The sequence below is a fragment of the Denticeps clupeoides genome, chromosome 3 (assembly GCF_900700375.1).
Source record: "Denticeps clupeoides chromosome 3, fDenClu1.1, whole genome shotgun sequence".
Taxonomy (NCBI): domain Eukaryota; kingdom Metazoa; phylum Chordata; class Actinopteri; order Clupeiformes; family Denticipitidae; genus Denticeps; species Denticeps clupeoides.
Window position 1 is genome coordinate 67,865 of NC_041709.1, and position 16,708 is coordinate 84,572.

At 41.1% G+C, this 16,708-nt stretch overlaps 1 protein-coding gene and 1 non-coding gene across 3 annotated transcripts in view; one reads left to right on the plus strand and one right to left on the minus strand.

The window, feature by feature from the left end:
• The window catches only part of plppr2b (phospholipid phosphatase related 2b), a 43,369-nt gene that overhangs the window by 13,959 nt on the left and 12,702 nt on the right, over positions 1 to 16,708 (minus strand). For both annotated transcript variants that reach the window (XM_028974563.1, XM_028974564.1), the window contains exons 3-4: positions 11,481 to 11,669; positions 1,035 to 1,155 (exon numbers count right to left, since the gene is read on the minus strand). In XM_028974563.1, the coding sequence (XP_028830396.1) occupies positions 1,035 to 1,155; positions 11,481 to 11,669 (310 nt within the window). The remainder of the gene's footprint in view (positions 1 to 1,034; positions 1,156 to 11,480; positions 11,670 to 16,708) is intronic.
• On the plus strand, positions 582 to 726 carry LOC114787248 (U6atac minor spliceosomal RNA). The gene has a single exon (XR_003749378.1). It is a non-coding gene; the product is annotated as a U6atac minor spliceosomal RNA (small nuclear RNA).

Here is a 16,708-nt window from a genome sequence, read left to right on the forward strand (position 1 = left end):
TCTCCGTTGTTCTCCTCTGCTCTTTACCTCTGCGCTTCTTTTTTGAGCTGCCATATTCTGTCACATCCGCAGGCTGACGGGGGAATGAAGCGCAGAAACAGGACATCGTGCAAATGGGATTTATTACTGACAAACACAAAGGAAAACGGCATGAGGGGAAAAAACAAAGGAAACCAACAAAAACAAACCCGCAGGCATATGGCGATTGCCAGGAACTGAAAAACATACAGTAGATTCCACATTAATGTGACCGCGTTTTTCTGCTGCCCAACAGGTCATTATAACAGGGCTCCAGCCATGTACGCTTAATCAGCCACACTTGTCCATGGCTGGAGCCCTGCTGTCAAGCTGATTGGTGCCAGCTGTGTCCGTGTCAACGGCTTTTGATTATAAAAGTAGTGAAGCAGCCATGAAGGTTAAAGCAGATTATTCATACATCACTTTTTCCTAATACAACAAAAACTAAATATGTTTCTTGCATTGGTATCCATGGTTCCATCTTAGGCTTCATAACCGCCAGAATAGGGACACCCTGACTTTTGATTGGTAGTGTATATCTCTTGTTCTGCTTCTTCTTTTTTGAGTTGTATGAAAGGAGAGACGGTTAGCACTCCCCTTGACAAGGATGGAAGAGGCCCTTGTGGTCTTCAACACACATATGGTAGGGCTGGTAGTAGCCTAGTGGGTAACACACTTGCCTATGAATCCCACTTACTACCATTGTGTCCCTGAGCAAGACACTTAATCCTAAATTGCTCCAGGGGGGGACTGTCCCTGTAACTACTGATTGTAAGTCGCTCTGGATAAGGGCGTCTGATAAATGCTGTAAATGTAAATGCCAAACACAAGATATATTACATGCCAGCATTAAAAAAAAACAAAACGAATAAATATAATTGTTTATATATTTTGTTTATATTATATATTTATATTATAATACATAATAATAAAGACCAAATTTAATATCAAAATGCAATTCCTCTTTTCTTTAATGTGTGTATAATTCTTTCATGCTGATAGTGGGAGAAGCTTACCCAGGAAGCGGACGATGCGTCTCAAAAGTGGGTTGAAGTAGCAGCAGTCTGCTGACACTATGGTCTTCTCTTGAGTGGCAGGTGATTTAGTGAAGAACCATATCAACTCCCCCATTAGAATCTAAAGAAAACAGTGAAAGTGAAGCGATTGTCATTGTGAAACACAGCACAGCACATGGTGACACAATGTGTCCTCTGCATTTAACAATCACCCTTTGTGAGCAGTGGGCAGGCATGAAAGGCACCCATTGCTTTGCTCAGTGGCACCTCAGTGGCCCCTTGGAGGTTCAGGATTCGAACCTTCTGATTAAACTTTCTGTTTCATTACCTGCTAGGCCAACCACTGCCCTGTGAGTAATCCTCCATCAGCCCTCCCAAATTCAAGACCATAGTTCCAAATCTTCACCTGACCGAATTGCTCAAGCAAATATATGTGTGAATAAATAATATACACAGTGAGTACGGATAGTTTTCAGACCCTGTGTCTGTGTTATATTGCAACCAATTGCTACAATATTTTTTTTCCTCATTAATGTACACACAGCACCCCATATTAACCCCAATACATTTTATTTCAGTTCAGAATTTTATTTGTAACATACATAGTCATACACGGTATGATATGCAGTGAAATGCTTTAGCGACTTCCACACACCACAAGTATACAATGAACACTGCAAGTATAAAATGATAGGGGATATATATAAAATATAAAACAGATAGGGGAAACAAGCAGCAGCATTAGGATTATCCCAAACTACTACGAAAGACTTTTCTTCATTCTCAGATGGAAGCTGAAACCCTCTGACGAAAGTGCTAATGCTTTGCAGCTTCAATCCAACCCTTGAACTGCATTGAGGAGCATTCCAGGCCAAATGAGTGCTGCTCCACATGCACTGCGAATGGCTCTGAACAGCCACTTTGCCTTTGATGAGTGCTGCACCGCAGGGTTCTCATGGCGTTTGGTGGCATGTAGCTGACAGAAACTTGCAATGAATTATTCACGTCACCCTGAAGCAGCTTTTAAATCATTAATACACAACCTCACAAGCACACTGCTCCCAGCAAGTGCTACAACCAAAGCCAATAGTATGCAGACACACACACTAAGAAGCATGCTCTCACAGGGACAAGGAAAAGGTTGTTCGTTCTTAATTCTGCTTACAATGTTCTCCATATTAAAAGTATAAAAAGTGTTTTATGAAACTGGTATGGGCCAAAAGTCCATCAGCCTCTTGTTCGGTGGATTTACTCCTCTGAAGGGACTTTGAAAGTGCAGTGGCATAGGGAAGCAATGTATTTACACAGCACAGTGTGTCAGGCTGTAAGTACACGTAAGATGAGCGAGCTCGGGCTCTGACAGCGCTCTGTGATACCAGGAGCTCCACTGCTAGGGAAAATGTAAACGGCTGACACTGGCTCTTTGTTCTTCTGTTTTTCATGGAATAAAAATGCATTTTTAAGCATGGGTTCCATCAGACTTTTTCCCCATAAAGCACCACTAGAAATTAACATGGTTTCATTTCCTGATTCAATACACCATTAAAAAATTACCCATGCAAACTAGTTTTTCAGAATAAAAACAATTTTTCTAGCATCAATGTTTTTGCATTCACAATTGAATACCATTGCTTTTTGTCACGGTTCCGACTGGGGCATTCTGGAACCCTGTGCCAGTCCGGTGTTTCCATGATGTTTTTGCCTAAATTATCTGACTGCTTTCACCTTTTGTTCTCTGTATTTATACTGCCCCCTTGTGTAAATTTAAATGTAGTCCTGGTTGCATCATTGAATGCTTGTAAAATGTTTCCTACGGTCTGTCTTATGTGCATTTTTTATGAATAAATCCCCCATCTTGTGAAAGTCGTGCTTATGCATCCTCATACAAGCTGCACCAATCCTCTTTTCCTGATACTTTTTCATAAATCTACTGTATCATCGAATAAGTACACAATGTCTTTTTGTACACTGTGAATCCCTAAAGCTTTGCAATCTTGTCTCTATGTGTACTTGTATATGTTGAGATGTACCTCCGAATCGCGAGTGGGTGGGGTGTAGGATGCTTCAAAATGCTGTTGGTTCTCTGTGTAATATATGACATATATATAATCACCTTCCTAAAATTTTTTAAAAAAATATTATATTGCCTTTTCATGATGCTGGCCACCTGTGCTAAAATCGCCTGCACCCTCAGATGATTAGATCAGTTAGATCACATGACAATATACAGTAACACATTTTTTTTGTGTTTCTGAGAAACGTATATTTTCAACATGTTTATTAAATTCTGTTAGGTCAGGAGGGGCCTGCCGACTTCCATTGCTGCTGTTTATTCTAATAAAATAAAGATTTTTAACACTTTTTAAGCCCCCAGGTTTATATAGTTATTGGACTCTTTCAATTGCTCTAAGAAAGTATTCTGGGTAATCATATTTCATATGATTATATGAACATATTTCACGCTTCCATAAATTGTATTTTGTAATTTTGAGTTTAAGAGCAATAAACATGTCCTGGAACATTAAGGAAATTAATGTTTTTTTCATTCGGATAACTTAATTTGAATGTATAAATAATAATCGAAAATTAAACCGAACCGATTAGAAAAAACTTAATCATTAGATGCATCATAAAAATAATGGCTAGATTAATAGTTAAAAAAAAGACATTTTTGGGACAGTCGTATTCTGTTCCCCCTCCTTTGACAGTGTGTGGGACAAGAGTCTGTTTGTTCAGGGTGGTTGCTTATGACAGTGTACAGGGGGTGTGTGACATTGTCCATAATTTGCCACTGTCACCCTGTCACATCCCCATGTCTAGGGCTCAGAGACAGTGACAAACCAGTGACAGGCTGGTGTTGGACTGACCCAGAACAAGCCTACTAACATGGACAAATGGCACAAAAGGAGTTTTAGCACTCAGTATGGTTTATTCCATGAATAACTGTTTACAGTGCACAGTCAGTAATGTAATAAGCAATACAAGGCAGAACAAAACATGACAGCGGGATGGAAACAGGAGCAACGGTTCAATTGTGCTGTAGTTTAGTTGGTTTTTGAAAAATAGCACACAGGATGATCAATACCTTGACTATCCTCTTGTAGGAGGACAGCACCGGCTCCAGTGCCACTGGCATCCACCTCTAGCTTAAATGATCTCTGGAAATCAGGGGCTTCAAGAACAAGGGCTTTCACCTTTTCAAAAGTCGAATGACATTCATTAGCCCATACAAAATCAGTTGACACACGAAATTAGTTAGTCAAAGGTAAAATCAAAGGTAACATCAAAGGTAAAATCAGAAGTAAAACAGAATCCTCTGTAGTTAGCAGACATTCCAAAAAATTGGCACCCAGTTTTGTTTTGCCACCAGTAAGGGGAAATCAACAATCGCCTGAATTTTAGCCGAGACCAGGCAAAGTAGCCCTTTACCAAACTCGCATTTCTCCAAGTTCAGGGTGAGGAACGGTGAAACACAAAATTTAGATCCTTCACATGCAGATACGAGTCAAAGGTAAGAGAAAGTTCCCAGTTTTGCAACCGGGCACCTGCCATGACTATTGTCCATCTTCCTACGGACAATATGGGTTCAGAGTCGCCGAAACAGCTCTCACCGACACAACCGCCTCGCGAGCACAAGTATTTTTTGTTTGTGATCCAGAGTGTTAACCACGTAGTCAGTCTCAGTTCATTTAGAATGAACCACGTAAGGGCCTGAGAATTTCACCTGTAGTGCAGAACCAAGAATTGTCAATTGGGATTGGAATCCCCTCATCTCACTCTTTAGCAGATTCTAAACAGCAGGTGCGAAGCATCAACCTCAGTGCCTGGTGGAATCGCTCAAAAGCTCCTTGAGATTCCAGATGATATTCGCTCGACACCATGTGTTTAATTGCCAACTGCTCCAACATCTGTTTAAAAAGACGAGCAAGAAAGTTAAACCCTTGATCCGTTTGCTCTACCTTTGGTAGTCCAAAAGTAGAATAAAGTGCATCAGTGCTTCGATGATCGCTTTCGTTTTTAATGATCTTCACAGAAGTGCCTCGGGATAACGGGTTGTTAGCAAGTATTTATGACCAGTTTTAGTTTGTGGTAATGGTCCAACACCAAGGACAAAGACCTGTGACTTTTCATTCATATCATCTAATAATAAATTATCAGAATTCAGGAACGAGCCAGACAAATCAACCAGGTTAGACATTAGTCTTGCTTGAACTTGAGTAACTACACATGAATGGAAAAAATGATAGATGGGGGGATAATTGCAAGGGGTCCTCTGAAGGTAAAATAATCGCTTCAGGAAGAGGATGAACTTTACCACCAACTTTACCATCATTCCGCGAAATGAACGTAACCCCCTTTTTACTGGTTGGTAGGGTGGTAGTAGCCTAGTGGGTAACACACTCGCCTATGAACCAGAAGACCCGGGTTCGAATCCCACTTACTACCATTGTGTCCCTGAGCAAGACACTTAACCCTAAGTTGCTCCAGGGGGGGACTGTCCCTGTAACTACTGATTGTAAGTCGCTCTGGATAAGGGCGTCTGATAAATGCTGTAAATGTAAATGTACTGGTAGTTGAGGGTGAACCGCCACTCACACTAAACCAAAAACCAGTTCAGTCTGCAGGTGAATGTAGTGTTTTAACAATTCGATGCCTGTAACCAACACATCTAAACCACATAATGTATCCACTGAAAACTGAAACACTGAATCTGAAACAAAGGACTGATCTGCATCTTTATACCATAAAATGGAGCTTGGAACGGAAATGCCTTTTTCGGAAGAGAAACTGTTCCTTTCAACACAAACACTTCATACAATGGATCAACCTTGTTACCTGCTGGACTCTAGTATGGATGAAAGCCACACCTTTATGCAACGTCCGGTTTGGCTACTGGTTCTTTGGTTTCAAAATCGGGCAGACAGCAATGAGGTGACCTACCTTGTGGCTGAGGTGTGTCTATCGCGTGTTATACTGGCTTCGGATGAAGATAAGTTAGTGGGGGTAAATGTGGTAGAGAGAGAGGGACTGGGTCTGTTATAGCTGGCAGTGAGAACCGGCAGCACAATATTAGAAGCAGTGGCCGAGGACTTTAATCTCCCCCTTACCTGGTGACTGTGGGTACGCTTCTCTCCAGGGAAGAAAACTCTTTTAATGTTGATTGGAATGTAGGTGTTTGTGTGATTTACGAATTTTAGTGCCGGGTTATGGTTGTGAAGATAGAGGCTGGGAATATGTATGGTGATTTTGCACATTGTTGTGATTTGTAAATTGCGGTGACTCATATTAACTTTCTCAAAGTGCACAAAATTTGATGCATTTTTTATGCATGTATATTTATGTTCCTGGTGGGAAGGACTAGTGGACAGTCTATGTGAGAGAGAGGTGGATCCTTTCCAAGTCACTTGGTAAGATTGCTCATCAAGGTAGAAATCAAACCACTGCTATGCTGAGCCCTGAATTCCAAGCCTCTTCAGGATAGACAAGAGAGTCATGTGGTTAACTGGGTCAAACAGGGTTAACAGGTTGTTCTGTGACAGATGACATGATAGCTGATTGTAGACACATCGCGCAAGGATTTTAGAAAGAAATGAGAGGAGAGAAACTGGTTGGTAATTGTTGATATCTGTAGGATCAGCGGTGGGTTTCTTTAGGATTAGAAGAACCCTGGCTGTTTTAAAGGCAGATCGTACATGGCTGGATGTGATTGAATCGTTTATGATATAAGCAATGAAAGGCATGAGGTCAGGAGAGATGTTTTGGAGCATTGCAGAAGGGATTGGATCTAATGGACAGATGGCTGGATTGCCTGTACATTTACATTTATCACATTTAGCATTTATCAGACACCCTTATCCAGAGCGTCTTACAATCAGTAGTTACAGGGACAGTCCCCCCCTGGAGACACTCAGGCTTAAGCGTCTTGCTCAGGGACACAATGGTAGTAAGTTGGGTTTGAACCCGGGTCTTCTGGTTCATAGGCGAGTGTGTTACCTGCTAGGCTAATACCACCCTGTAGATATGATCTGAATGATTTCATCTGATGTGAGCTTATAAAACTGATGTAGAGCAATTGTAGAATATTCAGAGGGTAGAGTAGGATTTGAGGTCTTGAAGTTGGGAAAAAAAATCATCAGCAGTTAGGGAAGATGGGACAGGAGGAGTCAGAAGGCTGAGTAGAGGGTTTAATTTGTCCCCTTTTTCGACGCTTATTCATTTTCAAATTTCTTTCCCTTTAACACATCTGACCACAATTTAGCAGCATCCAACTACATTTGTTGCTCCTGCAACTTGATTTCACTGACCAAGCTGGCAGCAGAGGACGGCGAGGTTCTCCAAGAGCCTGACACAGTCCAGCTATGACCGTCTGCAACTAAAGACTCCTTAAGCTTCCTGGCATGATGAGACACCACCACATATATAATATTCGGTGATCTTCAATAATTCTCCAAAGAATCAGCCACAAACACGTCCAACACCAAAGCTATTCTCAATTTTTTTATTAGTTACTCAAGTACATAAATAGCATTTAATAATATATAAATATCGTGAGCGAGTTAACAGTGGCATAAAATCATGAACGGCACAAACTCTGGCACTAAAGAACTTTAGATCCTTACCTACCTAGTCATAAAAAATAACTAGCTAGTCTTTAGGAGAAAAGCAGAGCTCGCACCTGAACGCGTACCTCCACCCAGGGTTACCCCAAAACAAAAAAAACAAAAACAACAAACAGTGCCGCAAAGGAAGGGACTCTACTCGACTCTACACAGTACTCACTCGCAGTGCCCCCAAAACAACGAAGGGCAAGAATGAATCCCACAATCCTCCATGTGTCACATCCCCATATCTAGAGGTTGAAGACAATGACAAAGCAGTGAGCGAGCCTACTAACATGGACAAATGCCACAAAGGGAGGTTTATTCCGTTTATTAGTCAGTAAACTAATGAGCAATATACAAGGCAGCACAAAACATGACCGCGGGACGGAAACAGGAGCACCGTCGCCAGTCTCAGCATAAACACCGCCCTCTCGCTGGTTTGCCGGGCCTCTCATTTAAACGTTTCAAGCAACCAACCACGTCCATAGGCCGGGGCCATAACTCCACCAATGCCAGAAGGACACGTTCTGCACGTGGCAGTCCTGCATAAGACAGACAGACCTTCCCCACTTGGCTCTGGACGTAACACACCTGAGTGTCCAGCTTCACACTCACCACAGTCGGCGCTCTATAAATATCGATAAGCGTTTAGAATATATTCAGCATTGACCAAGTCTACCGATTAGGTAGATAGAATGATGGATAGTGTATGAGAGATAAAACCTCATAGTTGGGTAAACTAATGTAAGTAACTAATGATGAAGATCAACTCATCTAATTATTACCCTCATTAAAGCCAAAACAGCAGTGAATTGCGCACCTAATTAGGCCGCTAATTAGTGAGTGTTTCAGAACATGAGGGAAGCAGCTGGTGTTTGAGATGTGAGTTGAAATTTGAGATGATGGAGCCAGGTGATGCTGCTAGGTCTGGATGTGTCACAGGTAAAACACTGGGGGCATTTACTAACGCAATGGCCTATTTTTCTCACTCTGTAGTGAGAAATGCTGGGGTGAAAAGTGGTGTTAAAATCATTAACTGATTAAAAACAAATGAATCGCACATATTGCAATGAATAAATAAACAGAAAAATGCTTATATGGGGACCTGCAGAATCCCAATAAATAAAACTATGGGTTTTCTACATAATTCAGTCAAGGGAACATTTTATTAAGATTACGTTTAAGGACTGATTCACTTGATGTCAAGTGAATGTTAAGTGATTTTCATTGTCATACACTGCAGCATAGCACACAACAAAATGTGTCCACTGCATTTAACCCATCACCCAATCTCATTGTGTGACTGGCTCAAAGTGGCTGTAATTTTTCACCTAGGCTGAATATCAGAAAGGGACTTCAGCATTAGGGGACCACTAAGAGACAGACACACACACACACACACACACACACACACACACACACACACACACACATACATACATACATATATATTAAATTCATGCCAGGAGACCTTTAAAGGGTCTCAATCACCCATATCCAGCAGGCATCACCTATACGTGATTAGGATACAGCCACATGTACAGGAACTGTTTTCAGTGCTACTAAGGCCATGGCAAACAGGTTTTATAAAATCACTGTCAATATGCTATAAAGATTTGTGGGATTCTAGATTTGGTACTATATGACTGTATGGTGAGTGATTGAGGAACCAGCTGACTTGATTCTCCTTTAAACTGTGCTGTTAATAGTTCAATGGGATTTTAAATGCTCTGATTTCAGCAGTGCATTTAGATTAGTGTTCTGGGCTTGAGGCGGTTGCTCAGAACACGCTGAGCTGCTCGCTGCTGATTCCTTTAACACCATCACTGCCGCTGAGAGAAAAGCGGTGTGTAGCCACCCACCCACACACTCCAACACACATCCGTGCATGTAGGAGCCTCCACACACAGACTCTCAGTGAAGGCGAATCTCATGTATGAGTGCACATACAGCGCCAGAAATAGCTTACACACAAAAATAATCAGAGCACCAGAGAAGAGAGAAACACACATCAAGAAAAATCACATTTCTTATGATCCTCCACTACAAACAAACTGCTGAGATGCATCTTTACACAAAAATTATATCAGAATAATCTCTATTATTACTTTTTATGTAATAGCTTTTTATTGGATTTATACAGATCATAACACTTTGAAATAAAGCATCAACAGTGGTTTTGAACTTTATTATTATAATGATAAATTACAGCAATAGCAAAATGTGTGTAATACATACATAATTCTGCTCTGTGTTCAGTCTTTATCATCAGACTCACCATATTCACACTGATCATGAACTGAATGTTAAGATTATTACTTGTTATGTCTACATACCCCCTCCACTAAATAAATCACCAATTAGTGCCATAACATCACATTTGTGCCAGTGTTACTGTCACTTGCATACAGCATAACAACATAAATAACTCACTGTAAATGCATCTCTCAAACCTGCTGTATTTTATGCCAGAAGTGTTCAATAAAGAACAAAGAAACCCAAACCATTAATATCCTCTGCATAATACCCACTTTACTCTGTAAAGATGCATTTGTTATGAAATAAATGTTGGGTAATATAAAAGTTGTTGTTAAGTATTGGTTGATGTTCTCTTTTTTCTGAGGGAATGACCTTGCCATGACCATAATGATCCAGGTCATCATGGAAAACCACGAAACATTAAGTTGTGCTGCACCAGTCCAATTTCATTATGTCTCTGAAATCCTGTCTCCATGGACCTGAGACGCCGGCAAGTTGACGGTTATCATGTTTAAGTTTGGTACAAGATTAAAATAAAAAGAATCTACCACATTAAAACAACGATCAGCACAATGACAATTTCTCTGTATGAATCGACAATCCACTACTAGGGCTGGAGGACAACACTGTATGACAAACTCGTCATGGTTCATATTCAAAATGTAGAAAATAAGTAAATCATAGCTGTCATTTGTTTAATGTGTTTTTTTCTAATTTCAGAAGTTAAAATTTTTCAGTTTGCTGTCTCATTCATGCATATAGGTAAATAGTGTTTTTGTTGTTGTTGTTTGCTAATTCTTACAGATTACTAAAATTTTTTTAAGTTTCTTTTTTTCTTTTTTCATTGTTGTTATCGTACAATCTAACCCATCCCTTAAAGTCCTGCACTTTTTACTGCTTATAGCATACAGTATGTATGTATGTAAAACAGTGTGGTTGTATTAATAGCCTTACAACTTACTTACATGCTACTCACTGAATAATGATAAAGGTTCGACTAGTACTAGTAGTGGGAATCTTTAGGCATGATTCGGTTTGATTACGATTCAGTGTGATAATAAAACTTGATGAGTCTTTCAGATTTTATGTTTTAGCTCCAAAGACCTGATTTTCTATGTCTGAATACAGACACAAATCCTTGGCAATAAAAGGTGTGATGGAGTTTGTAATATGCTTTGTCCTCTCTGAATTGGTTAAAAAATTATTGGTTCTTTCATGCAGAATATGCCTTTTTGCATTTGGCATTTTTTTTTAACATTTGGTCAGGCCCACTACTGTGGATGAAAGAAAGTCAGCTCTTCCTGCAGGCGCCGTCCACATGGTGTAGAACTGACCCCTGCATCCTGCCGCTATTCTGCTTTATAAATAATCCCACAGCCCTGCAGCACACAGAAGCACATTAATCTCGTAATGTAATTACTTTCATGCAACTAATGTGCATATCCCCCCAACCTTTTATAATAACTGTGTACAATAAATGTTTGACAAAAAGGAAACCTGTCCCTACAGTGAACCTAAGGATCATCTTTTTGTGTTGGTTTATTTTTAAGAAGTTGCAAGCACGTGCAGCGGAGGTGGGAATTACCGTGACAGTGGGGATGGCGGTGACCAGTGAGTAAACCAGCACTGGGGGAGCCTTGCTGTTGTCCTCTGGTCCTGGGTAGGGCTTGGAGAACGCCTTGTCGAAGCAGAAGAACCCCTGTATGTGCACAGGGAACGTGTCGGTGTATTCAAAGTAGTATGCCAGGAGAACCGTGCCAGCCATGATCACCAGCTGGAAGTAGAACATGGTCCCAGTGTTAGGAAGACAGAAGGAGAGAAGGAAAAAAATAAGCCACCGGAGCTGCTAAACAGAGGCCAAAGGAGTAAAATAAGTGCTTCTAAGTGAGATGGTAGAGCTGTCTTTGTCGTGGTGGAACAAGAGCGATTGCAGTCCCCACGCTGGTTGTCGCATGCATTTCCACAGTTGTAAAAAAAGAGAGGAGAGCAAAACAGAAGAGCAATCCTTCACAATCATCAGCACGTTAAGGAGCAAAACGAATGGCTGAAAAGGATAAGGCACTGGGAGAGACCGAGAGATGAGAGTGAAGCAGAGCAGAAATTGATGGTTGTGGAAAGGAGCGGAAAAGGAGGAGAGAGAGGAGGGGGTGTGTTCATCGGTCCACAGTATACGGTTGCTCTGGGAGAACAGAAGCCTTTAATACTAATAAAGCTCGTACACATACACACACACACACATCACAACTGATATATTTTCAGATTGTCTTTGTTTCCTACTTCCAGCTGCTGTATAATATATGCAAATGTCCAATTGCTTAGACATACGAACCTGACTGTTCCCTCCACTGGTTTTCTTTACATTATAAATACTGATGCTTGCCTACAAAGCCATGGAAGGGTCAGCATATTCCTACCCATAGGTAGTAACTCACATTACTTAAATTAAAAAATGGATCATTTTACTTTTGATCAAGTACATTTTACTCAGGTATTTTACTTCACTACTTCGGAAAGCTAATCGTTACTGAGTAAAAAATTAAATGCAGAAGAAAAAAAATCTGCCTGAACTGAAAGGAAATTGATGAGTCCACAGACAGTAGCGCCTCACTATGAAACAAGACATCTCCTCTGGGTCCAAGAGCCAGTCAGTTACCAGCCAATCAAAAAAAGGAAAGGTCAACACAAGAGCCAATAAGAAAAAGCAGCGAACACAACAACCAATCAAAAGGTGAAAAAACGGGAAATCTTTGCTTTATTCTGCTGCTTGTGGTGAAAACAATGATAAAGATGAAGCTCCGAGAATCACTTCCGGCACAGAGTAAGTCATCTTTTGTTTTAATGTTATAAGAAATTCACAATTTGTTTAACACAAACGACAGCTTGACTGCTGTTAGAGAATATTGCCCAGATAATTAGCATCGGTTCTCAATGCCGTAGCCTAAACTTTTACAACCTGCAGCATGAAAGCATGTGGCAGTAAGTAGAATAACCTATACAGTGCATCTGGAAAGTATTCACAGCGCATCCACATTTTCCTTCTTCCATTCAATGAATTAAATGCATTTTTCCTCAGGTTTTGAGAAATCTGTCACGTCCATGCGGGCATGACGCGGTGGGTGAACGGAGAGGAGGACATGGAGTGACGAGGAATGACGAGGAATGAAGGACGCTTTCACCTGACATCACGGAACAGGGGTTTAATTAGTGAATCACAGGACAGGGGAGACATCCGAGACGAAGACACTAGTGAACACGGAACATAACTTCAAAGACCTGACCGCGGACAGAAACGAACAGGGCAGCTTTATACAATTAAACACAGGTGAAAACGATTAGGGAACATTACACAGGACAACAATGAAACTCCGGTCCGGATCCTGATCCTGACCCGGACCGGAGTAACCCCCATTTCGGACCGGATCCTGACAAAATCTGAGAAATACCATGTATGTAATTATTCACAACTTTTGATCAATACTTCAATTCTTGATCAATGTACCTTTCACAGCAATCACAGGCTCAAGTCTTTTTGAATATGATGCCACAAGCTTGGCACACTTATCCATGGCCAGTTTGGCCCACCTTTCAAGCACCACTAGGTTTCATGGGAAGCATTTGAGCACAGCCATTTTAAAATCTATCCAGAGATGTTCAGTCAGATGTAAGTCTGGGCTCCGGCTGGGACACTCAAGGACAGTTGTCCTGAAGCCACTCCTTTGATAACTTGGCTGTGTGCTAAGGGTCGTTGTCCTGCTGAAAGATGAACCGTTGCCTCAGGCTGAGCTCAAGAGCGCTCTGAAGCAGTTTTCATGCAGGATGTCATTGCTGCAGTAAGCTCTATCCTGAACAATCTCCCAGTTCCTATAGGTGGAAAACATTTCCACCACCATGCTGTCCCCACCATGCTTTACTGTAGGGATGGTATTGGCCTGGTGATGAGTGGTGCCTGGTTTCCTCCAAACGTGACGCCTGGAATTCATACCAAAGACCAGAGAATATTGTTTCTCATGGTCTGAGAGTCCTTCAGGTGAACTTTAGGCAGGCTTTCATGTGCCTAAATTTCTCTTTGTGAGATTATTTAATATTAATCTGAGTTCCCCTATCTCATCTGTGGTCCTGCAGTGGCTAGAAATGGCGATATTTATAAAGAGTGCTTTGGCCATTCTGCTTCGCTGTTCAGAAAGTCTCCCCTTATATCGTCATAAGGCTAAAGGTTACTTCTAGTTTCTTATGCTTTGCCCCCCCAGAGAATTTCCCAAAATGTGCCAATTGCTTAATAATTGAATGTAAAAATGAGCACAAAAGTTTAATCACGCGAGACGCTGCATCTGCATCTCTCATCCTCGTTTGCATAAAAAAAAAAAGTGAAAAAAAAAGTGAAGTGATTGTCACATGTGATACACAGCAGCACAGCACACGGTGCACACAGTGAAATTTGTCCTCTGCATTTATCCCATCACCCTGAGTGAGCAGTGGGCGGCCATGACAGGCGCCCGGGGAGCAGTGTGTGGGGACGGTGCTTTGCTCAGTGGCACCTCAGTGGCACCTTGGCGGATCGGGATTCGAACCAGCAACCTTCTGATTATGGGGCCGCTTCCTTAACTACTAGGCCACCACTGCCCCCTTTCACGGACAAATACACAAAACAATGCATCCAGGGATTGTGTGACAGGCTAAAAATGGCTGTAATTCTGCACCATGGCTGAATTTCGGAAAGAGACATCATATACAGTATAGGGGGACCATTTAAAAGCAAAATATATAAAAGCAAAATAATTTTCATAATAGGGGATATTTTCATCTGGCCACTCTACCATACAGGCCATGCAGAGATATTTGTCCTTCTAGAAGGTTCTCCTCTGACCATTAGGTTCTTGGTCACCTGCCTGACTAAGGTCCTTCTCACCAGATCGCTCAGTTTAGGTGGCTGGCCAGTTCTAAGAAGAGTCCTGGTGGTTTTGAACTTATGGATGATGGAGGCCACTGCAGCAGCAGAAATTTTTCTGTAACCTTCCCCAGATTTGTGCCTCAAGACGTCTACAGACAATTCCTTTGACTTCATTCTTGGTTTGTGCTCTGGCATGTACTGTCAATTGTGGGACCATATATAGACAAGTGTGTCTTTGCAAATTATGTACAATCAACTGTTTTCTTCCACAGGTACACTCCAATTAAGCTGCAGAAACATCTCACGGATGGTCAAGGGGATAAATCTGAGCTCAATTTCAGTTTCAAATGAGTTTCATGGCAAAGGCTGTTGAAAGCCTTTCAATTGGACATTGCTATGGTGGGCCATGTGACTTGAATTATATACTTCTGTGGGTGAAACCACAGAGTGGTTGCTGCTTGGTCTTTTCTTTTCAGTCGTGTTTAGATGTTTATTTTTTTCTGCTTTCTGTTTCTGCTGCTTCTTGGTTTCCACTTCTTCTCCACTGCCTTTTCCCACTTCTTCTCACTTCTTGCTGCTTTTCTTTTGCTACGTTTAGCTGCAGAAAGCCCACACCCCAGGTTGAGGCCTTAGCCAATGGTGTGATGCTGCAGGGAGGGCTGGCATTGCTTCTCCCCCCTTGACCTTCTGACCAGAGAGGAGTTCATTTTGATGCTCATTATAACAAAGTGATATGAAACTTGTGCACTACACTCTCACTATTCACTCATTCCACATTCACTCAGGGTACAACTTGGTGGTTACAGAGACACCAAACAGTACACACATATTCATCTGTATCATGGTGTACCGTGTTCTTGTCAATAACTAGAAAACATTAAGTTAACTAGGTATGTCCTTTGAACATGGTCAATGTGAGAGGAAAGTCTATAGTCCCACCAAATGACACTGAGTCCAAAAGTATCCAATCTACCAGGAGAATTAAAGAAAGGATATTTCTTTGTTCTCTAGAAGTTCTGGCAGGAATGGATGACCTGGAGAAAGAGAGTCTCCTGGAGAAAGAGAGGTCTTGGATTTTATGTCCCCTTTGTTCTTATCTTTAGATTAGTTGAGAGAGCTCTGTAATCCTTAGAGTGGTCATATTGCCCAGGTCTCTGAGGGTTATTTTTGGAGGGATGTTAATGGACAGTGGAATTTCAAGTTTCATAAATGCTGTAAACATTGGGAAGAAGTTTAAGAAAATGTTCCATAATAAGATAAGATGAGATAGGATGATCCTTTATTAGTCCCACAAGTGGAAAATTTCAAATTCCTGGGGGGAGGCAATAATTTAGCCTTTGACTGTGTGCATATTTCTGAAAGACACCTATCTGAGTCTCTAGGCAATTAAATATTCACAATAGATTTCCAAAAATGCTGTGAACCGCATGTCACATAATAGTGTGGAACTGGAATTTTTGATGGTTCAAAAGCTACAATCTTCACAGTAAGGACTAAAAGCAGAACAAAAGAAGACCAAACTGAGCAACTTGTAAATGTAAAGAGAGTCCCCACAACAGTCAACTCTGACAACCTGAAGAGACAAAAAGTCTAGAGTGGCACGACGAATATGGTAGCCTTCTCTTGCTCAGATGAAACAGTGCTCTCATTTACATTGCTAATATAAAAAATGCTAATCAGAAACTTTGCATTAGCATCTGAAACTGAGCAGATGGTGGCAAAGTCAAGAGTAAAGTCAAAATGTAAGAACTAAAATGTTCTGTTATCAAGAGTCAAATAATGCTGACTTGTGCTGACTTTTGTCTGATTTAAATGACACTTAGTCCTTATTGTTTTTATAAAGTTCAGTTGAACAGACAGTGAAACATGAATAATATTACAGTAACCAATCCTAAGAAAATACTGCATATACTGACAATGAGAAC